Source organism: Parathielavia appendiculata (genome assembly GCF_033297405.1).
Source record: "Parathielavia appendiculata strain CBS 731.68 unplaced genomic scaffold N657scaffold_5, whole genome shotgun sequence".
In the NCBI taxonomy this organism is placed as follows: domain Eukaryota; kingdom Fungi; phylum Ascomycota; class Sordariomycetes; order Sordariales; family Chaetomiaceae; genus Parathielavia; species Parathielavia appendiculata.
In genome coordinates, this window is record NW_026944224.1 from 326,992 (window position 1) to 347,701 (window position 20,710).

General features: G+C 56.0%; 7 protein-coding genes across 7 annotated transcripts; 1 reads left to right on the forward strand and 6 right to left on the reverse strand.

Moving 5' to 3' along the window:
* Window positions 1-85: 85 nt before the first annotated feature.
* Window positions 86-4,263, reverse strand: N657DRAFT_671212 (ARM repeat-containing protein; the record flags this gene model as incomplete). The annotated part of the gene is made up of 9 exons (XM_062795584.1): window positions 86-720; window positions 804-963; window positions 1,023-1,102; window positions 1,155-1,273; window positions 1,334-2,953; window positions 3,014-3,181; window positions 3,324-3,486; window positions 3,638-3,905; window positions 4,251-4,263. The coding sequence occupies 9 exons, from the start codon at window positions 4,261-4,263 to the stop codon at window positions 249-251; spliced, it is 3,063 nt and encodes a 1,020-aa protein (XP_062647946.1). The 3' UTR covers window positions 86-248.
* A 1,541-nt stretch (window positions 4,264-5,804) lies between these two features.
* N657DRAFT_680205 (uncharacterized protein) lies at window positions 5,805-6,093 on the reverse strand (the record flags this gene model as incomplete). The annotated part of the gene is made up of 2 exons (XM_062796258.1): window positions 5,805-5,939; window positions 6,031-6,093. The coding sequence occupies 2 exons, from the start codon at window positions 6,091-6,093 to the stop codon at window positions 5,805-5,807; spliced, it is 198 nt and encodes a 65-aa protein (XP_062647947.1).
* Window positions 6,094-7,728: 1,635 nt separating this feature from the next.
* Window positions 7,729-10,171, reverse strand: N657DRAFT_594791 (fatty acid delta-6 desaturase). The gene is made up of 2 exons (XM_062789961.1): window positions 9,636-10,171; window positions 7,729-9,563 (listed from the first exon to the last, which is right to left on the reverse strand). Exons 1-2 carry the CDS (start codon window positions 9,866-9,868, stop codon window positions 7,997-7,999), a joined length of 1,800 nt encoding a protein of 599 aa, XP_062647948.1. The 5' UTR covers window positions 9,869-10,171; the 3' UTR covers window positions 7,729-7,996.
* Window positions 10,172-10,523: 352 nt separating this feature from the next.
* Window positions 10,524-13,149, reverse strand: N657DRAFT_644379 (dihydrolipoyl dehydrogenase). Its single transcript, XM_062792752.1, has 5 exons — window positions 12,686-13,149; window positions 12,573-12,628; window positions 12,440-12,516; window positions 11,646-12,350; window positions 10,524-11,567 (listed from the first exon to the last, which is right to left on the reverse strand). Exons 1-5 carry the CDS (start codon window positions 12,742-12,744, stop codon window positions 10,950-10,952), a joined length of 1,515 nt encoding a protein of 504 aa, XP_062647949.1. The 5' UTR covers window positions 12,745-13,149; the 3' UTR covers window positions 10,524-10,949.
* A 90-nt stretch (window positions 13,150-13,239) lies between these two features.
* Window positions 13,240-16,383, reverse strand: N657DRAFT_617108 (uncharacterized protein). The gene is made up of 2 exons (XM_062790511.1): window positions 16,206-16,383; window positions 13,240-16,141 (listed from the first exon to the last, which is right to left on the reverse strand). The coding sequence occupies exons 1-2, from the start codon at window positions 16,270-16,272 to the stop codon at window positions 13,395-13,397; spliced, it is 2,814 nt and encodes a 937-aa protein (XP_062647950.1). The 5' UTR covers window positions 16,273-16,383; the 3' UTR covers window positions 13,240-13,394.
* A 449-nt stretch (window positions 16,384-16,832) lies between these two features.
* N657DRAFT_671216 (signal recognition particle, SRP9/SRP14 subunit) lies at window positions 16,833-17,648 on the forward strand (the record flags this gene model as incomplete). The annotated part of the gene is made up of 3 exons (XM_062795585.1): window positions 16,833-16,856; window positions 16,922-17,000; window positions 17,066-17,648. The coding sequence occupies 3 exons, from the start codon at window positions 16,833-16,835 to the stop codon at window positions 17,410-17,412; spliced, it is 450 nt and encodes a 149-aa protein (XP_062647951.1). The 3' UTR covers window positions 17,413-17,648.
* Window positions 17,649-18,307: 659 nt separating this feature from the next.
* N657DRAFT_571667 (phospholipid:diacylglycerol acyltransferase-like protein) lies at window positions 18,308-20,248 on the reverse strand (the record flags this gene model as incomplete). The annotated part of the gene is made up of 2 exons (XM_062788826.1): window positions 18,308-19,870; window positions 19,934-20,248. 2 exons carry the CDS (start codon window positions 20,246-20,248, stop codon window positions 18,308-18,310), a joined length of 1,878 nt encoding a protein of 625 aa, XP_062647952.1.
* Window positions 20,249-20,710: the final 462 nt, after the last annotated feature.

A 20,710-nucleotide genomic window follows, 5' to 3' on the forward strand; every position in this document is an offset into this window, starting at 1 on the left:
CTCGGAAAATGAACGCCGTCAGAGAGTAAAAAACAAAGAGTCAAATTACAAGGGAAAAGAACCGGTCAACAATCAACGCTTCGCCGAGGAGAGGAGAGGAGAGGAGAGGAGAGGAGAGGAGAGAAAAGGAAAGGAAAGGAAAGGAAAGGGAAGGGAAGGGAAGGGAAATCACATCGAAAAAAAGACCAAAAACCACGGCTTTAAACCGGGGGGGAAAAACGGAAAACAGGGATGTGCAAATAAGTAACTTAGGCGCGCTTGCCTCGCCCAGACACAGCCCCTCCCAATCGTCCAAACTGCCTCCCCAGACCCGTCCGGGGCTTCGATGACGCCGGCGTCTCCGACTTTCCAGCAGCTTGCGGTGCCGTTTCTTTCACATTCATCAGAGGCAGCGTTCCTCGCAGCCCTCCTCCTCTGCCGGGACCCCCGCCTGCTCCTCCTGCTCCTACGCCTCCTCCCGCACCTCCATCCAGCCCAGAAAACCCTCTCGTCGGGTCCGCCGAACCGCCGTCATGGAGCCGCAGGTCCCCGACGCCGGCTGCGGCGTTATCTAGATCGCCGCTTCCCCCTCCCCCACTACCTACCATACGCACTCTCCGGGCGCGGTCCTGCACGGCGCGGAACTTCTCGAGCAGTTCACCCCAGCGGATGATACCTTCTTCCCGGCCCTTGAGGCGGTTTGGGCGATCAAAAGTGGAGACGTTGGGTGTTGTTGCGTTGCTACAATTTCATCAAGTGTGTCAATCCAATGGGTTTTGTAGGGCGTGATGAGAGGGAAGTAGGAGCGGGGCGGGAAGACGCACGACCTCGGCGCAATATGCAGGTACCCAATTGAGCTGACGCTATTGAGACGATTCTTAAGGGCGGCAAAGGCCGAGGACTGCGGAAGGAGCATCAACAGGCCGTACAGGCACTTGTACAGGTGCGGGTACCGCTCGGGTTCGAGGAGCTGCAGTCTCAAATCTGTCGTTGAATTAGGATCCCAGCATGGCAATGGGTGAGCACCAAGGAGCTGTACGTACAAGTGAACACGGGTGACTCGAGAAGCTGCACGAGTTTATCTATCTGGATGAGAATGTTGACGGACATTTCGAGTTCCGCGCTGTGACATGTCAGCTAAGTCAATAGCGGGTGAGCAAGTGCGTGAAACAGACAATATCTGCAAAAGATTATAAGCCTGCTCATATGCTTGCGCGAGCAGGCAGAGCGAGAAGGTGGCGACCGCGTTATAGCACCACGACCGAAACAGCGCAACGAAAAATGTTTGACCATCCTGCAATAGTCAGTTCAGCACGCAATGCGGCCAACAGGACGCCTAAAACAGGAAGCAGACCTTTGTTTCAAGGTTACGCAGACGTTTCCTGAGCTCGGCGAGCTCGGGCGCAGTTATCAGATTGTTGTTGAGATTTTGAACCATGATGCTAGCAAACTCGACGTCTTCCTCCTTCTCAATGCAGTCGGCCAGGGTCCGGTATATGCGCTCAGCGCTGAGGCTGGTGCAGAGTTGGCGGATGATGAGGTTTCCCCGCGTCTCAAGGAGCTTCCGATCTGTTGAGAAGAGCTGGAGCAGGTTGACCATGAAGTTGGTAAAGTAATCGTCCTCGCTGTTCCTCGATATTTGCGAGAGCAGCTGCAGGTCTTTTGTGACGACCGCCTCGGCGGGGTCCGAAAGTGTTTTGAGCAAGGCTGGGAACGTCCCGTCGTTGAACGCGAGCACTTTTCCGGGCGCCTTGCGGTGGAGCATGATCAGCCATGTCAGTGCAGCGACACGGGTGGCTTCATGGTCGTTCAAGAAAAGCAGCGTCAGCGAGTTCACCGCCGCGGCGTAGTCAAGGTCCGGCTGAGGCTGGGCCGGTACATCAGGTATTGGTGTCTGGGTCATGGCCCTCCCTTGAGCCGGCGTGGGGCTCCGGATCTCGAGGTCTCTCGAGCCGGACAAGGACGCGCGAGCGCTGTTGGTACCGTTACTCTCTTGCCGCTCGCCTACTGGCGGCGGGGGAGCAGGTATCCGAGACGGGGGCGGCATCGCCAGTTCTGGTTCGTCAGACAAGGAGACCACATAGTCGATGAGAGAAGTGTTGACCCTCCCAGCAGCCTGGCGGATCGACTCCACACCACTAGCCATGGCCGGCAGGAGATGGGCCAGTATCTTAGGCGTAAAGGGGAGCACTTCCTCTGGACATATGTCGAGGAATTCGACGATCCAACGCAGCGACTCTAACAAGCCATCTTCTTCTGCAACTTCAATCAGCGATGTCACTCTGGGTGTTGTCGCACGTAGCAAATCGTGCATACCTAATGGCGAATCAAGAGTGGCAGTCAAGATCTCCAGGATGGCCTTGTGGTTGATCTGAACGTCCTGGCCTGGGACCCAGTCATCTTCGCTCTCGACATCATCGTCGTCGGCGGCCGTCTCAGAGTCGATTTCTTCGCCGTCCTCGAGCTGGGGCCGCACGCTGCCACTCTCGGCCGAGTCGACCCGCTTGCGCTTCGCCTCTTTCGACTTTTTGCTCTCGGCAATGCCCTTCTTGATACGGGCAATCCGCTTGATCTCGTTGAGAAACTTGTCTAAGCAGCCCTGAGTGGCGACGTGCACGTCTCGGTTTGAGTCGCTCAGGAAGCGCAAGAGACCAGCCAGGAAGTCTGGCAAATATGTGACGAGCTCCAAGTCTGGAATGGAATCAAGCAAAATGATCCAGCCAACTAAAAAGGTCCGTGTGAAAGGGTTGAGTGCCCAAATGCGGTCTCTGAGCAACGGAATGAAGCGTTTCAGGGAGAAGGCTGTAGGGAGCTCGACCGAGTCGTCGGGGCCGTCTTTGTCGTCCTCCCGGTATGGAGGAGGCTGCTCCAGAACGGATACATATGTGGCGGCGGACTCAGAGACGATGTCTTTGATGAGACGATCAAGCAACTCAGCTCCGTTTTTGACAGACAGCTCAGAGTCGGCACCCAACTGCGTTCAGACGTCAGCTTGTCAGACTCTGGCATGGCAACAGTCGGGGAGCTGGCTCACCTTGCAGAGGGCGTCAAAGATGTGGTTAAAGTAGATCAAGATCTCGCCCTTTGCGACCTTGGCGATGTTGTACATGGCCTCGCAGGCGTAGTAACGAACGCGAGCATCCTGGTCAGTGAAGCAGGCGAGAACAGGGGGGACAATGACTTCGAGGTATCTAGCGAGTTCCTAAGAGGGAGATCGAAAATCACAGCCGAGTGTAAGCAGGAATGCCGGGTTTAGCCAGTCACGAAAGTTTGCGAATCAATGTTGACAGATGGGTACAGATGGGTAAGGCCACGAACGGAAGCTGCATGAAGGACGAGCATACCGGACCAAGAGCTATTGCAGCTGCCGCCAGACCTATTAAACCCCCGTTCCGTGCATGAGGCTGATGGACGGCATAAGCAAAGTCGTTGCAGAGCTGATCGAGGACGGCCTCCACACGCGGGTAGTCCTTCTGGGCAACAAGCTCTCGGATGACGCGTTCTAGCCTGTTGTAGATGACGTACAAGTTAGAGCGTTCAAGAGTGGCTGTGATGTGAACCGTCCGAGTATGGAACCCGAGGTGAGAGGCGGTAATGGAGTGGCCGCGACAGCGACGGAGCTAATAATAGGGCATTCAGATGAAGAAGGGTGACCCACTCTAGAGCGCCAACCTTGCGCTTATCATACAGCTTATCGTTCAGAGCACGCTGGATGGCGGGATCCATGGCCCTGATGCTGTGTATTTGAGTCTCGGTGCCTGTCCTGGCTCGGCTTGAGACAGACAAGACGGATGATAGCCGACCGTCGATGCCCTGGACCGATGATGCCGCGGACGCGTTGAGTTCTGGGTGCAGCCGAGGGGAGTGGGATGGCGGCGGGGTGATGGGATCTGCTCGGTACTGTGTGGACAGATGTGCCGATGAATCTAGACGGGGACGTAGCCCGGCCGTGGCTGATTATGGATGGTCTCAACCGAAGCTAAGCAGCGGTTATGCAAGGGAATGAAATCACAGGCCAGAGCTGACTGGTATGGTGATAAAAGGCGATAGCATCCAAGCTTCCAACTTCGTGTGTGGTTCAACGAGTGGCCGCTGTGGGGCACATCAAGACGGAAAGTGGAGCAGTTCAAGTCAGTTCCCGTGATAGGAAAGTGGGGCCTCGACTGAGCGGCAGCTGCATCTACTGTTCCCGATCGCAAGGTGAGATTACCCAAGAAAGACACTGTCCATCGGACTCATGACCTTCATAGCAGTCCTCGTCCCCGACATACCGGGGGTCTGCATCGGTCCATGTGTATTGCAACGGCCAATTCCTGCTTGGTACCCTAAGTGTTACAAGGAACCTACACGGGAAAGTCAGCATGACGTTGTTGAAGTTCTCTGCATACGGGCCGCCAACGAGATTGGGAACCAGGCATTTCAACCTGTGATCATCGTTTCCGTCCGTGGCTCTAAGCGCACGTATTCACCCCAAGTACACCGAATGTTAAAACTTCCCCTAGACTTATTCGTGAAATGCCACGGCTTCCTTGTGATGCCGGCCGACTACCTTGCGACACCGAACAGAGCCGCACATCGATGGTTTTCCGTGTGGTCGGAAATGCGCTGCTAACGGCCAGATCGATGTCTCGCATTTGCGCTACATCATGTCTGAGGTAGGCAATCCTACTGACAATGAAGGTTCGGCTCTAGATCTGCTTGTGGAGCCCTTTGGTCGGTTTGCACCCCTGCTACACTGCCTTACGTCCGGTACTAGGCTAGCCACTTATGTCACTGCATCGCGGGAAAAAGAATCAGAGTTAGGTATCTGGCATGTCGACGAATGTCCAGGGGACTTGGGGCAGGGGCTTAGGCCCTGCTGCGGTCAGGGTGAGACGACGATGGAACCTGAGATCCCATGTCGAACCTGGGTTGAGGTCTCCCAAGGAGATTGAATGTGCATCGACAAGGCCATCTTCACCTTTTCTTCACGACCGGAGATTCCCATGGTTGGGGGTAAACTTTACTCCATGAATTTTGCTCCAGTCGTCACGCCACCTCTCCCGTCTGCGGTGATAGGGCACACCGATTCCAGCAAGCCTCCTCCTGCACCTCCATCCCTGTCCTGCTGAAGAGTCAGCATGAGCAGCCACAACGGCTTCTTCTACCAATCAGCACAAATACTGCAGGATGCCAACTTCGAAGGACTCGACAGATGTCAGTCTCACGATCTGGCAGTTTTCATCTCCATCCTGCGAGATCACCAAACATGATGTCGCCGGGCTCTAACGGTGTGGCCCCAGCCCGCCCGTTTGATAGCAACTCTCGACGTGAATCAGGTCCTCCTCCAACAGGGCGTGAGTGGCACCGTCTGAGTGAGGTTCGCTGCATGGCTTTCTGTAGATGCGTCCGGACGGGACCTCCTGACCACGGCAATGGCGCTGGTGGCAAGCGCCCCGAGCCTAGATTACACGTCCAGGGGACCAGGACGTCGGTGAGGAGTCGGAAATCAACCGATTAAGGATACTTATTAGCGTGTGTGGAAATAAAAGAACCGCTTGCCCGACAATGTAAATTACAGGTCAGAAAATCGAGGCCCCCTTTCTCCTTCCCGAGTCTGTCCAATGGTTTCGCCAATCCAACTCTACGCTCAACGCTCAAGAAGAAAACAAGCACAACAAGAAGCCGGCAAGAAAAGCAACACAAGAAGCAACCTCTATAGTCGACTCCCCATCCCTCTCCCAATCAATGACCAGCTTATCACAGCGGGGTGCAGTGGCGTCTCGTAACCGCTCGGCTTCTCAACTCAGGGCAGGTGCTCAACAGCAGCAACAAACAACTCCCAATCACTTCTTGCTGCCGCTGCTGTTCTTGTGACCACCACCGCTCTTGCTCGGGTCACTGCTGCTTTTGGATGACAACAAGCTACCGCCCTGGTCGTTCCGCCGGGCGGCGTCTGCGGCACGTTTGCTAAATCCGTCCTGTGTACATCGCATGTCAGAATGAAAGTCAGGAGCAGGAGGAAGTCGAGGATGACGAGGAGGCAGCGCCAGATAGAAAAAGGCAACGCACCTTGTCACCGCGTGCCCTGCGAATTCGCTCGGCGGCGGCTTCGTCCATCTTGGGTTTGCCCATGGTTGCTGGGTTTTGTCTTTGGTATGTGTGCGCTCGACAATGATAGAGAGTTAGGTTGGTGGTGTTGAAGGAGGGTGATCGGGTTGTAAAGGGTATGGAGCATGTGATTGACAACCTCAACGTCGACTTGACCGTTGGTGAATTTGAATAGTTGGCGTGGCGCTGTTCTCCGAAGATACCAAGCGGAAATATATATACATAAAGCACACCGATTCTATTCTACACAAACGAAGCAGGTGGTCGTGACGATTGGACTCGCTACAGGGTCTCTTCCCGCACTTGCACGTGTACCAATAAACGGCCAGGCCACCGGCAGACAACCTGTGAGTTAGTTACCTTGAGACCAGCCAACAATTCTCTCCGTTTCTCCCCATCTCCTAGAGCGGGATGTAACATAGATGCCCATAGAACGTCCACGGAACCCGGAATGCGGGAGGCCGTCAACTTGCACAACATCCGCGTCCGTCTCCGTCAGGCACGGGTACTGGCGTCTCTCAATCCCACGGCTGTCCGTTCGTTGCCTGAGTTCAGGATGGAGGTACGGATATCATGTAAGTGAGTACATGGTAAGTAATCGAGTAAAATTTGTGTTGAGCAATGACAACGCGCGATTCGTGCGCCGCCGTTCGAGGGCAGACCTGGGATAGGGTTCTTCGACTGGGAGGCCCCGATGTAAACCTCGTTTGAAGCGAGAAGTGACAAAGAAGGAGGGCTTTCGTGGTCGTCAGAGGGACTAAGAACGTCTGGGTGAGGTAGATGACATGAGCCGCGTTGCTAGGATCAACCGGCCATTATGAATTAAGGTTTTCTTTCAGGTATAAGTGAGGCTCATGGGCCGACATCGATAGGTTGTAGACGTAGACTTTGTTACACGTTGTTGCCTTACTTTCCTAGGTCAGCCACCGACTTCCAGCAGTCCGCATTGGTACTCCTCTGCTTCCCCAGCCCAGAATGCATGCATGGCTATCTGCCAGTGTACATCAGCCAGACGTTTGTCGATCTCCCGGGCTGCAGATCGCTTTTCGCCCAGGGGGGTACCTCATGGGAACCCAAACACGGGGCCATGACGTATTTCAGATCCCTCAGCAGTAAGATAGGGGCTTGCGGCATGGCTGCCCAAGGGCTCATTGGGCCACATACTGTACTTGGCCGAATATTAACGGCAGGAGAGCAAACACAGATCGGCGTGTTACATGGAGCCACCGTCGGGTGCCGGAGCCGCCGTTGGGATAAATAATCAAGAACCCTAAGACACGCGAACAAGGTCCGGACCCTACCTACCTGTTATGCTTTCCCGAACCCCTTTTCTGAAAGGGACGGCCTGTTGTACTGTACGTAGGCACAGACATGCCGTGTCACTGGGGCCTAACCTACCTCCCTTTCACTTTCCCAGCGAACAGTGCCTGGTCGTCCAGACCCGAGCCCGTCCAGTCAATTGTCAACGGGAGTCTAAGCCGTTTGCAGGGTGTTGCACAGCATGTATAAAAAGCATGGTGCGTTCCAGGATGCCGGCTCCTGCACATTCCCGCGCAGAGGGGGGGCGTCGTCCTACCCGGGTCCGTTCGTACACGAGTCCGGGTGGCTCACCCGTTCTTTCCCGCCGGCTCCGTACATCCACATCCATCCCTCGGGTGAAAACGACTTGTCTGATTCACTTTCCAGCCGGCAAAGGGGTAGGGTCGGCAAACACAAACGTCTCTAGCTAACTGTGCTTATCTATGAACCCAATCGAAGCCGAAAATAAAATGCCCAAAAGGCAATGCTCTGCTAACCAAACCCTGAGATTAACCCTTCCTTCCCCCCGACCATAACATAGCGGCCGCTCGGCGGCCGAAGCAGAAAGCCATCCACTCACAAATACATCCCCCTTATACATCAAACGGGACACGATCCAGCTCCCGCATCAATGGTGATGATGATGACCGCCCCCGTCGCTCACCAACACACTCTGACACTTAGCCAGAATGGCTGCCTGCCTCGCCACGTCGGCCAGCCGCCCAATGACCTGCCTATTCCCGTCTACAAACCCATACAGGGCATACGGGATGCCGACCTCGTCACAAAACTCCTGCACCAGCCGCTGCGTCTTGCGCAGGTTATGCCTCGGGATCCTCGGAAACAGGTGATGTATCGCCTGGAACTGCAGCCCCCCATGGAAAAAATCGAGCCACTGGGGGCAATCGACGTCCATGGTTGTCCGCAACATCTTCTGCGGGAAGCTCTCGTCCACCCCGAGATCGGCCGTGCTCATGGCAAAGTGGCTCAGCGTGATCTGCACGTGCAGCGGCGTCGTAACCATGTGGCTGACCATGACAAAGACGAACCGGTCCCATGCGCCCGTGTCGACGCACCGGTACACGACCCCGTAGCCGAACCAGGTCCAAAAAAATACCTGTCCGGCCATCTCCAGCCACCGATGCCACGCCGCGGGTCCCCGTCTGGGGCCCTGGCCCAGCAGGATGTGCGCCCACGACAGGCGGTACAGATTGAACCTCCCAAAGAGCAGGATGACATAGTACAGGTAATGCTGGAGCGAGATGAAGAAGCGCGCGGCGGCGTCGTACTGCATGACGCGCTCGTAGTAGGTCGACCGCAGGCTGCCCAGGAAGCGGTGCGAGATGGCAAAGAAGGGCATATGCTCGATGTCCGGGTCGTGCTCGGGCGAATTGGTGACGATGTGGTGCACGTTGTGGTTGCGTTTCCACCAGCACACCGACAGGCCCCCCAAAAAGTCGGCCACCAGAATCCCGATGACCGTGTCGGTCTGGAAGTCGTGCGTGATGCCCAGGTGGCCCGCGTCGTGCACCGTGAAGGCTAGCTGGTGCCAGAAGACGCCGAGGAAGAAGCCCGAGGGAATGTACCACTTCCACCGCAAGAAGACGAGGAACAAGACGAAAAAGAGCGTGTAGCGGCAGACCTCGATGGCGTACGCCGAGTAGTTGCAGTCGTACAGGCCCTCGGCCTTGATGCGCTCGTGCAGGAGGCGGTACTTCTCCGCGATGGCTTCTTGGGTAACCGGGTCCGGCGGCGGGTATCGGCTGAGGTCGAGCTTTATCTCCTTGCGCGTGAGGACATCGAGGTGCGCCATGCCATTGACCGGCGGCGCTGGCACTTCGGCGCCGTCCTCGTCGTCGTCGCCGGAAGAGAGTGATGTGGCCGAGCTTGACCGCGCAATCCCACCACTCGATCTGCGCTTGCGAAGGCCAAGGGCTGCATCCTTGTTGGCGTCAAAGGTAGGCGACGGGGACCGTGTGCTGCTTGAATAACTCGACAACGCGGCGACATCCTCCTTCAACCGCTGCGTGATCAAGCTGCTGACACCGTACTCGTCCTCCTGCTCGTCCTCTCCATCGCTCACCCTGGGCCGAAACTTGCCGCCCTGGATCGGCGGCACAAAGTTCCTCCAGCGGCCTTCAATCCTGCCGATGCGGTACTTGTCCATCATGCGGCGGGCCTCGAGCGAGTGAAAGCTATACAACACAATTAACATCTTACACTGGAGAGGGGGGTGCTGTCAAGCGAGGTGGCAAGCGGGAACTCACCCATTCACCTCATCCGTCGCATCCCTGCCGACCATGTGCATGATGGCCTTGTCGCCGCCCGGGTGATACGGAAGCCAGGCATCGGCCTTGATGACATGCCGGTCCAGGATGAAGATGGTCCTGCCCTCGGCGATCAGGGCCTCAATCTCGCGGCGTGATAATAAGGGGTATGAGCGCCCGCCGCCTCGTCGAGAAGCGTCTGCTGCTGCGGGTGAACCCCTGGAAGCAGCCATTGAGGGAAAAGTAGGCCTTGATACCTTGGATAGGCAGAGGTGCTGTAAGGTTGTCGATAAAACCGGGTCAGGAAAGCTACCGTTATGAGCAATGAATGAACGAGGTTACGAGATCGTACGAAAGAAACCTTTTGGACGCCCAGTCCTTCCAAGATCGCCAAGGCTTCTTGAGAATCCAAGTTACCTCTAGCGTCACTTGTCCGTTGTAACAGCAATATCTGTCAATCTCGCCCCTGAGAAATGAGTGTATTGACAATTCCTCTGGCGCACCGTTTGCCGTCCAAGCGAAGGTATGCGTGTTTGGGGAACGGAAGACGAAAGAATTCCCGGGCCAGCTGCACGAGCTCGGCTTTCTCGCTGGCTCCCGACTCCGAGAAGCCAAGGACATAGCGAGCCGATTGACCCACTTGTGTAGGATGGAAGTGACCCCCCAAATGCCCCTTTTGTGGAACGATCAACAAAACGACGATCATGAGATGGTGGAGAGAGGGTTAGGGTCTAGCGTGTGGACGTATTGTTGACGACTTCCAGTAACGTTAACGTTGGAAGATGGAGGAGGAGGTACACCTTGCTGACATGCAAGCAGGGAGGTAAGTGAATACAGCTTGTTTAGTGTTTTCATTCTTTCCATTTCAAAACTATCAAGGATATAGCCATGTAATCGACGTTCCTGCCCTTCTTCGTCTTATGCCCTCGGGTGAGTCTACTACAATACTAAGTAATAGTACGCTGCTCCGTACACAGCAAGCAATGAACATATCTGTAAGGAAAGATATACTCGTTGCTTGAACAAAGTGAATATCTATCTTCCCACATGCCACACGGCAGCTTGCTATAAACCCCGTCCACCATCTAAGGATATCCCCCAGCAAACATCGCATCGAAAACGCAAACACAAAACTCGCTGCTCGCCTGCTTGACTATATTAGGCTTTTTAGACTCTCAAAATCCTGCTGTCCAGCCAAGCCCATTTACTGATGATGCCTTGAAGATGGAAAACAAAGCTAAAGTACACAGGTACACAAGAAAAACCGCTACGCCGGCCCGCACTCCGCCGCGCAATCCCACTCCACTCAACTCATCAGAAGTGGATCGGCTTCGAGTACGTCGCCATAGCCGCCTCCTTGAACGCCTCGGCGAGCGTCGGGTGCGCGTGGCAGGTGCGCGCAATGTCCTCGCTCGACGCCCCGTACTCGAGTGCCAGCGTGCCCTCAGCAATCATCTCGCCTGCGTTGGGGCCGATGATGTGGATGCCCAGCAACCGGTCCGTCTCCGGGTCGGCCAGCATCTTGACCATACCGTCCGTGTCCAGGTTCGTCTTGGCGCGCGAGTTGGCGCTGAAGGGGAACGTGCCGACCCGGTACTTGATGCCCGCCTTCTTGAGGTCCTGCTCCGACTGGCCCACCCACGCCACCTCGGGGAATGTGTACATGACGGCGGGGATGCAGCCGTAGTTGACGTGGCCGTAGCCCTTCTTGATGTACTCGACAACCGCCACGGCCTCCTCCTCAGCCTTGTGCGCAAGCATGGGGCCGAACGTCACGTCGCCGACGCAGCGGATGTGCGGGATCTTGGTGCGGTACTCCGAGTCGATGATCACGCGGCCCCGCTCGTCGAGCTCGAGGCCAATGTTCTCGAGCCCGAGGTTGGCCGTGTACGGGCGGCGGCCGATGGCGACCAGGACAACGTCAGCGTCGAGCTATGCATGGCCAAGTCAGCATTGCTCCAGTGTTCGCCCAGCGAGCCTTTTCCGCTGGAGCTTAGGGAGGAAGCTCACCGTCTCGGGCTTGCCGCCCTTGGCCGAATCGACGTTGAGCTTGACACTCTCGCCAGTTTTGTCGCCGCTGACGACCTTGGTGCCCGTCTTGAAGTTGATGCCCTGCTTCTTCAGGATCTTCTGAATATTCTTGGCAATCTCGGTGTCCATGCCGGGACCGCCAATGACATCAAGGAACTCGACGACGGTAACCTCGGCGCCCAGACGAGACCACACCGACGCCATCTCAAGACCAATGATGCCACCACCAATCACCGCCAGCTTCTTGGGCACCTCCTCGAGGGAAATGGCGCCGGTGCTGCTGATAACCTTCTTCTCGTCGATATCGAGGCCGGGGAACGGGGTGACGTCGCTGCCCGTCGCAATCAGAATGTTCTTGCCCTTGACGCTCGTCTCGCCGCCATCATTGAGTTGCACCTTGACCGTGTGCTCGTCCTGGAACGAGCCGATGCCCTTGAGGTACTGGACGCCGTTCTTCTTGAACAGGAACTCGACGCCCTTGGTCAGGCCCGCGACCGACTGCTCCTTGGCCTTCATCATCTGCTTCAGGTTGAGCTTGACGTCGTTGACCTCGATACCGCGATGTTTTGAGTCGTGCAGGATCTGGTGGTACAAATGCGAGTTGTTGAGGAGCGATTTCGATGGGATGCAGCCGACGTTGAGGCAAGTACCGCCGAGGGCGCCGCGTTTCTCGATACATGTAACCTGCGTGTTTCAGAGCGTGGTTAGCATGCGGACATTCTGCGAGATGGCACGGCCCCAAGATAAGTCGCGTGCTGTGTCCGTCACCTTACCTTCATACCCTCCTGGCCAGCCTTGATGGCGGCGACATAGCCGGCGACACCGCCGCCGATAATGACGAGGTCCCTCTCTGCGCACACAGTCAGCCCCGTAGCACCAATGCCAATCCCATCCGAAACTACTAACCAGCCTCGGTGGCATACATCCTGCTCCATCGCGACGCGGAGACAATTGACGGTAAGCTTCCCGGAAGTCAGTGGACTAGCGTCAAACTTCACCATACCGAGGTGAACCCGTACCCTGACGGCTTGAACGCGGACTTGACCGCGGCGCGGCCTATTAATCTCTGCGACAGCATGCTGGCTGTACGTGGTAGAACACGGACAGTGCAAAGGAATGTGAATGAAAGAACTCCCCAAAGCCGAATACACAGACAAATGTGACGATGGCGGGTGCGTCACGAAACTTGGAGATTGTTGGGGTTTCTGGGAAACTGCAGTTCCGAGATAAAAAAAAATGGTCCACATCGATATTTGTTCCGTCCAACCGCCGCAAGAGGCGAGTCCAGCACAAGCCGGGGATTCCAGCACGTTGCTTGGCTCCCAAGCCGCTAATTCTGCGACTCCCGCCACTAAAACCTGCGCGTAGCCTTCGATAAGCCGTCAAATCCCGCACCTAGAATCCGGGATATGTTCGCTCTCATCATGCGGCTTGGAAATCGTTCACGGGAAAGCGTCCACGGGAAAGCGATAGTAACGCCGGCCTCGCACTGTTCGCCTCAAAGAAACCAACACAGTATATGTGTAAGGAGTAGTATCACTGCACTTGCTGTTTTCGCCCGATGACTCAACAAGACCGTGCAGTTGCATAGCCAGCCAGATCCTCACCACCACAAACTCCGAGTGGTATCGGAGCATCTCAGGGGTATCTCATCATTGTACACATGCTGTACCTAATGTCTATGTACAACACACTGGATCATGTCGGGATAGACATAGACATAGACCCTCATACCAGACCTTCAGCCCTAACCAAAGCAGCCTGAACGACCGCCTCGGCCATTTTGCACCCCTCCCTGAGCAACTTTGTATTCTTCTTCCCGCCAGCCAAGTCCGACTTCCGGATGATTTTCTTCAGAAAATACTGCAGGCCCCTCGCCAGGTCGGGAGTCGCCTCCACCCCACCAAACACCTTCGCAATCGCCTCGTCGGCGGTCTGCCCCTGGCCCCGCTCACTGCTACCGACGCCGCCGCCGCTTTGGCCCTGGGCCCGGCACAGATCAAGCAGCACACTGACCAGCATGACCTCGACAAAGTCGCGCGTTTTTTTCTGCAGGTACAGCAGATTCAGCCGCTTGAGCACGGTGATCCCCAGACTTCCCGCGTAGACGAGCGCGCCAAACATCTTGGCCGTGTTGACGATGCGCCTGACGCCCACTGCCCCATCCTTCCCGTCCTCCTCCTCCTCATCCACCTCCACCTCGTCGTCATCGCCCTCGCCGAAACCAGACTCACCCATCCGCCCAAATAGCTTCCACAGGCTGGTCTGGAACGCCCAGCGGACCTCGCGCTGCTCGGCACAAAGCCGCTTGGCGACGAGCGAGTAGTACGGGTTGTAGTGCTGCTCGGCGCCGACGCAGCGGATAAGGACGTTGGGGATCTCGCGCTGGCGCTCCCTGTTGAGCCGCAGCTTGAGGATGCGGTGGTAAGCGTCCTGGTAGTCGACCGCAGACATGATGGAGACGAAGATGGACCGCCGCACCTCGGTGTTCATCCCTTGCTCCCTGGCTAGCTCGGCCAGGTCCGGCCCTTCCTCGGCGTCGGCCAGGAGGATGCTCTCGTCGTCGCTGTCATCATCGTTGTTGTCGGCCCCATCTGTTGTTGTTTTTGCTGCATTATCCTTCTTGTCGGCCGAGCGGCCCGCCCAGCTGGCGCCGACTAGCCACCACTTGCCCTGTTTGCCGGCCTCTCGGATGTCCTTGAGACCCATGCGCATGGGTTCGGTGGACTTGACCTTTTTCGACTTGAGTTGGCCGAGAAGCTTCTTCATCCGCGTGATGTGCTCCGTGATGACGGCAGACGCGCCAGCGCCAGCTTTGAGCTTGTTGTTCTTCAGGTCGGTAATGGTATCAATCATGAACTTCGTTCTGACGGTTAGGTTCTTCTCGCCTGCTCTGGCCACAGCTGGCGGGATCAAGGAGACGATATCCTTGAGCGCCATCGGGTCGTCCTGCCGCAGAGTAGGACCACACATGCGAACAATGCGAAGCAGCAGCTCGGCATTGAGTTCAGACAGGTTCTCCAAGAGCATCCGAATGTAGTCAAAGACGATATTCGGGCCGATGAACTGGAAGGTGTAGAGCTCCGAGATGAAAGTGATGAGGTTGGATGTATGTTTGGGCACTTCTGGCCGCTCCAGCGCCGCGACTTTGGCATCTGCGTAGTGCCTGTCGAAGCGCTCCACCACTTCCTGTATCAGCTGTCCCCCAAAGTCCGTTCCGAGCACCATGTACGCGGCCATGGCGAAGCCAGCTGTCAAGACCAAGAGTGTATCTGGTAAACTCGTCGGCTCACAGACCTGGATGAGGAGCAGGTCCACGAGCGAAGACGTAACATGCTGCCGGGGGTACTCTCTGTAAAGCTTCTCAACCTCAGCTATGATGGTCAACAGGTTGGACTCTGTTATCCTGTTGACCAGACCTTGGGTCTGTCGGCGAACTCGAGCGGCCAGTTCGGCATCCAATCCCGACTCTTTTCGAAGAGACGGGGGAACATATCTCGCCGTCTGTCCCGCCGTAGGGGCAACATATGGGTTCTCGCGCACCCGCTTTTGCGGTTCGTTCGCGGCGTCCTCTTCCTCTGAGTCGAACCCTCCAAAATCGTTCTGGTCCCTTCCCTCGTCGTCGTCCTCGTCCATGGCATCTTCACCATCCGAATCATCCTCCTGGAGCCCAGAGCCCTCCAGATCGTCATCATCCGAGCCATCTACATCCTCATCGACCTCGTCAGACTCCCCATCTTCGGCGCTCGAGTCAAGCTCACGTTGCGGCTGCTTCCGGCCGGCTGCCGCTGCTTCAGCCTTCCTCCGCTTTTGTGCCAACCATTCGTCTGCCTCTGCCTTGCGTTTCCTCTTTTCCTGCTTCTCCCCGTCATAAACGCCACCCAGGCCCTCTAGAAGATCGCCGAGCCCGTCGTCCTTGAAGGACTGGGGTAGGTTCTTCCGGTTCCTCAAACCGAGTTTCCGTTCCAGGTCGGCGATTTCGGCATCATCCTGCGCGAGCTTCTCCTTCACCGTCTTGGGGAGCTTTCGAGTAGAGGGCGTCGCGTCCAGGATGTGCTGCCCTCCGTCTTGTACCTCGTCTCCGTCATCCCGATCTTCTTCATCGTCGTCGTTGGACCCTTCGTCAAGCACTCCATCAGACAGGACATCCTCTTCGTCGTCTTCGACTTCGTCTAAACCACAGCCTCCCTTGTCCCCCTCGTCCCCGTCGTCCTCCTCGTCATTTTCGGGCTCTGGCCTCCTGTTCTTTGGAAGGGGTTTTGATTCGCCCGAACTCGTCCGGCTTGTTCCGCTCGTGTGATTGCTGGCGTTTGAGGAAGGATTAGGCCTGCCAACCGGGGCAGCTCGTCCGGTGTGTTGATTTCGGCCGGCTGGGGCGCGATGGATCTTGGACTGCTTTCTCTCGGCTTTCCGGCGCTCTTTCCGGGACGCGACGTACCCCCGAGGCCTACCTCGTTTCTGGTCCGGTTTTGAGTCTAAAAGCTCCGAGTTAATAAGACGCTCGGAACTCGGCTGTCGAAGGGGATGGATGGTGCTCACCTGCGATGCCGAGCTCCTTGAGTAGATGCGGCGGGAGAGTGGGCATCTTTATCCCTGGCTGTGGCATCTCGAGTTCGGCCTTGAAACAAGAGGGCCGGTATTGGGCTGAGTTAAACCACAAGCGCGCCGATTCTTGATCTTGCAGGCAGCGGTCACGGTTCGTATACCTCAGTCTCCTGGGCAGTGGCTGGCTCATGGCTCTTGAACCTTTGTTATCGATTAGCCATTGTGGGGCAGGCTCCCCCCCACCCCTATGGTACGATACGGAGTACAGTACCACAGTACCTGGCCGCTCCAATACCGGCACAAGGAAAGCAATAGAAAAGCGCCTTTCAAACCCCAAAAATTCATCAAATACACATTTAATGTTCATATAAGTGTGATATTTTATGCTTCAATTCCGATTTCAAGGCAGGTGCTCTTCCCCTCGAGCTTTGCTATGTGTACCTTTAAGTACCTGTAGCCCGCAGGTGAGTCTTCTAATACCCCAAGGTGAGTGGGGCTCCCTGACATCCGATACTTTACCCTCGAGCTTACCTTACGCTGTGAACTCACTCGAGCAGCCGTCCCACTTGACGTTTGAGAAACTTCAACGCCAGTTCCTCTTCAGAATAACCCAAATTCAAAATGGGCCACTTAACACATGATGAGGTATAGTATATGGACCCTTTCTCCAAGAATAAGTTCACACATTCACTAACGCTCGCACCTCGCAGTTCTTCATCCAACTAGCCGACATCTTCAACTCGCGCAAGACAAAAGGTCACGGCGCAGTCTATCTCACCCAAAAGCGATGTAAGGCCCCGTCACCCCTGTTTCCCATCACACTCACCTCATCTCTGTTCTAACCCACCACCCAGTAACACACAATGAAACCCCATCACCATCCCCCCCCCCCACAAAAAATGAGCCCATTGCCAAAGAAGAAGACTCACTCGAGGACCTCGTCCCGCCCCTTCAACCCCTTCCCATCCTAATCCGCGCAACAAACGGCAAGGGCAAAGAAGACCGCTCCAACAAGGAAAAGATCAAGCTCTCTACTATTGTCCAGCCGGACGAACTCGAGGGGTTCTATGCGCGGTACGCCGAGGCATGCAAGAGCGGCATGACGGCGTTGAAGCCGCGGGACCGGACCAAGCGGAAGAAGACCAAGGCGAGGAAGAGGAAGGGCGGTGCTGGGGCTGGGGTTGGCGCGGTTACTTCCTGATCTTACGGCGTTGTACTCTGTGTCGCTGGTCTTTTCGGGCATGGGCTGGGGACTTGGGATGGTTGGCATGGGATGGGATGGGATGGTTTGTCTGTTTGGGCTGAGATGGATGTTCCAAAAAGAAACGCTTTGGCTAGCTAGGTACCTGAACCAGGTGGCATGGTGGATGCATTGACGGTTGGACGAAAAAGGCTGCGGCGATGGTCTTTGCTAAGGGTCGAGAAATGGCATGAATTATTGTCGGCACCTAATACGGGGATTACATCTTGAGAAGCTCCTCCCACTTCCCGGCGCGTTCTATCGTCGTCAGTGTTCCATGCTACCAGTCCCTTCCGGTTACGTTCCAGCCAAGGAAAATGATCCTGATCCAGTGAGATGACGGGCAATGCATGACGGTTGGCTTCAAATGGCGTTGTTGACAGGGCTTCACAGCAAAGGGAGACAGGAATGTGGTAAACAACTGGAGCATAGAGGTGCGAATCTGGCGAAGGCGAACGATGTGAATCTTACCGATGCTTATCCGCGAAGCCAGTTCATCTTGAACTTACAACATTCGATTGCTTGGTCGCAGTGCAGCACTGCACCCAAGTTTCTACCCGGCTCAAGCACCTGATCTCATCTAAATCTTCATATCATCCCTCGACAGTTAGCAAACAGATGAGTCGCCATGTTGGCCCATTTGCCGCAGAAAACATAATTTGGGTATCAGATCATATGTGTACACTCAGGTCGAGGCAGAATCTTCGAAAAAGCCAATCCCCGAGCCGCCATCTAAGTCTAGTATCGCCTCTCAAGGCATAACCCAATCTTCTATCAGAGAAATTTGGACTTCCAACGCCCAGCCAACCGCACTCCAACCTCCAGACCAACCAGAACCAAGAAACTCTTCTAATCATTACTCTTCGTACACTTTCGCTCTCGCCGCATACTCCAGGATATTGCTGACGATATGGTCCCGTATGGTATCCCCCCGACCGGCCGCAATGCGCAGGATGAACTCGTTAAGATTCTGCCTGCCCAAGATGTCGACATGGTCCGCCGTGTTGGGTCCGCCCCTCGGATTAAAGCGCTCCGGCTCGTGCGGCATCTCGACGACCGTGACCTTGACGTTGGCAGGATTGTACCGCTTCATCTTCCACCCCCGGTTGCACATGTACCCCGTGCTCATGAGGTTGACCGTCCCGTCGCCCTCACCCATGATGACCCCGTGGTCGACCGCGCCCTGCGTCAAGCCCGTGTCAATCGTCATGTTCAGGTTGGTGGTGAGCGAGGCCGGCGGCTCGGGCGGACGGTAGTAGTACCCTCGCTCTGTCGACTTGCCCACGCCGTAAAAGCAGTAAATCCTGAGGCTGGGCGCGAGCGGGAGCCGTGTCTCCAGCGGGTTGATCCACTTTGCTGGGTCGTCCTCGTTGGCCTCGACCTCGGCGCTTGTGTGCGCGATACCCCAGGAGTAGCTCCCCTTGACCTGATCGCGGTACCAGTCCTCCGCCGTATCGAGGAGATAGCCTATGGCGTCATCCACCGTGAGATTCCGGTCGGAAATCGTCCAGTTTTGGCCGGACCGGAAATTGAGGAACGAGCCGTAGCTGTGCTCCTGGCCGGGCTGGTCATCCGGCGCTCCGCTGAGATCGCCCCAAATCGCATTGCCCCCTATTGGCAACATGGACGACATTCCCGGCATGGCTCGGAAGATCTCAGCCCGCTCGGATTTGCTCAAAAACTTCTCGAGTCCGTAGACGGCGAAGGCGTTCAGCTGCGCCGTGTCGCGCATCTCACCGGAAAGGAGGGCTGACACGCTCTTGAGCGCTCCCAGCATGCAGCCGCTGACATTGATCCATGATTCGATGTGCTTTTCCACCCAATCGTCGCCCCCATTGCCACCGTGTTTGGACGCGACCCAGTGGAGGAAGTAAAACACAACCTGACTGCCCATGCTGTGAGACGTGAGGACAACCTTCCTGTTCTGGAGCAACATGGCCAGCTCGATATGTGTCTTGAGTCGTGTGAAATAATGGTCGCGCTCCTCGAGTTTGGCGTACGCCAGCCGCCAGTCGTATGCCGCCGTGTATGAGTTTATTGGATCGTAGCCCAGCGAGGCAAGGTTCTCGAGAATCTTATTCCAGATCCAGTATCCCGTAATGAAGAAGTCGGTGGCATCAAAGCCTTGTGCAGCACGCAACTTAATCCCCGGAGGATCCAGCCCGGTCTTCTTGTCCAGCATGATGTGGGTTTTCCACGTCTCCTTGTCCAAAACTAGGGCCCTCATCATGCTCCAGCTGCCCCATAAGCGTTTCCGAAAGTATGGCAGCGATATATTGGACGTGCCCCAGGACTCGAGGCCTGTTGAGATGACCCCTGGCACCATGACGATGGGGTGGTGTGCAGAGAGCCCCTCGGACCGGACCTTGCGGCCTACTGCGAAAGCATCATAACTCTGGATGTAGTCGCGTTCTCCGATCTAGCAGCAGAAGTCCCACCGTCAGCCAATGGTAGCCTCTTCATGGTTGTTGCTGCAGCTTACCACAAGGTCCCGCATATCTTTGACCAAGCCAGCCGGGAGGACATCCAAAAAGCTGTCCATGCTCAGCCCCCCAATTTCAGGAAACTCTATCAAGTCATTGCTCTTCGCAAAGAAGCCTGCCGCGATAATGCCGAAAAGGCTGCCCAGCAAGAAGATGGACGTGTATTTGCGCTTGCTTGTCTTTGTTCGACGGTGAGGGACCGCCTTGATCTTATCGCTGGGCGTCTCGAGTTTCTCGGGGCTCTCGTCGCGAGGTGTAGATGATTCGGACGGCGGGTCATTGCCGGGGACTCGGCGGCGCAGGGCGCTCTCCATCTTTGGAGTCTAGGACCGCCTATGAATATGGACCGGAGTTTGTTGACTGCGAGAATGCGAGGCCCGTCCCTGCCGCCCGAAATATTTTGCAGGTGGTATAGGCCTTTGCTTTGTATGATGCTTGGTCGTTTGAATCACCCGCAGTCACCGTGGCGGGCTGCCAATCTGCGTCGTCTCATCTAGGAGGCCCAGAATACCCGACGTTTTGAGGATCCGAAGAAATACCTTACGGAAAGAAAAGAAAATACCGTACCCAGGGGCTTCGCGTGCCATGCTCTTGGGCTCTTTCGAAAACAGCGTGTTGACCCATGCTCCCGCCTTGACCGGGGACGGCCACGTCTGCAAGTCAGTAACCTTACTCAGCCGTTAACGTCACCTAGGCAGGCGACTTCCAGAAATAAAGCTCCATTGTGAAGGCAAGATAAAAGTCAGGAGCTCGCCTTGGCCTGATAGCGATCAGCG

Excerpts from the sequence above, each read along its gene's own strand:
- N657DRAFT_594791 (XM_062789961.1), bottom strand. The coding sequence starts at position 9,868 with ATGGCTGCTTCCAGGGGTTCACCCGCAGCAGCAGACGCTTCTCGACGA. Across the intron at positions 9,564-9,635 it reads GCGACGGATGAGGTGAATGG|CTTTCACTCGCTCGAGGCCC; the intron begins GTGAGTTCCCGC and ends TGTGTTGTATAG.
- N657DRAFT_644379 (XM_062792752.1), bottom strand. The coding sequence starts at position 12,744 with ATGCTGTCGCAGAGATTAATAGGCCGCGCCGCGGTCAAGTCCGCGTTC. Across the intron at positions 12,629-12,685 it reads TCCGCGTTCAAGCCGTCAGG|CTTACCGTCAATTGTCTCCG; the intron begins GTACGGGTTCAC and ends ACTTCCGGGAAG. Across the intron at positions 11,568-11,645 it reads AGGGCGGCAAGCCCGAGACG|CTCGACGCTGACGTTGTCCT; the intron begins GTGAGCTTCCTC and ends GGCCATGCATAG.
- N657DRAFT_617108 (XM_062790511.1), bottom strand. The coding sequence starts at position 16,272 with ATGCCACAGCCAGGGATAAAGATGCCCACTCTCCCGCCGCATCTACTC. Across the intron at positions 16,142-16,205 it reads CAAGGAGCTCGGCATCGCAG|ACTCAAAACCGGACCAGAAA; the intron begins GTGAGCACCATC and ends CGGAGCTTTTAG.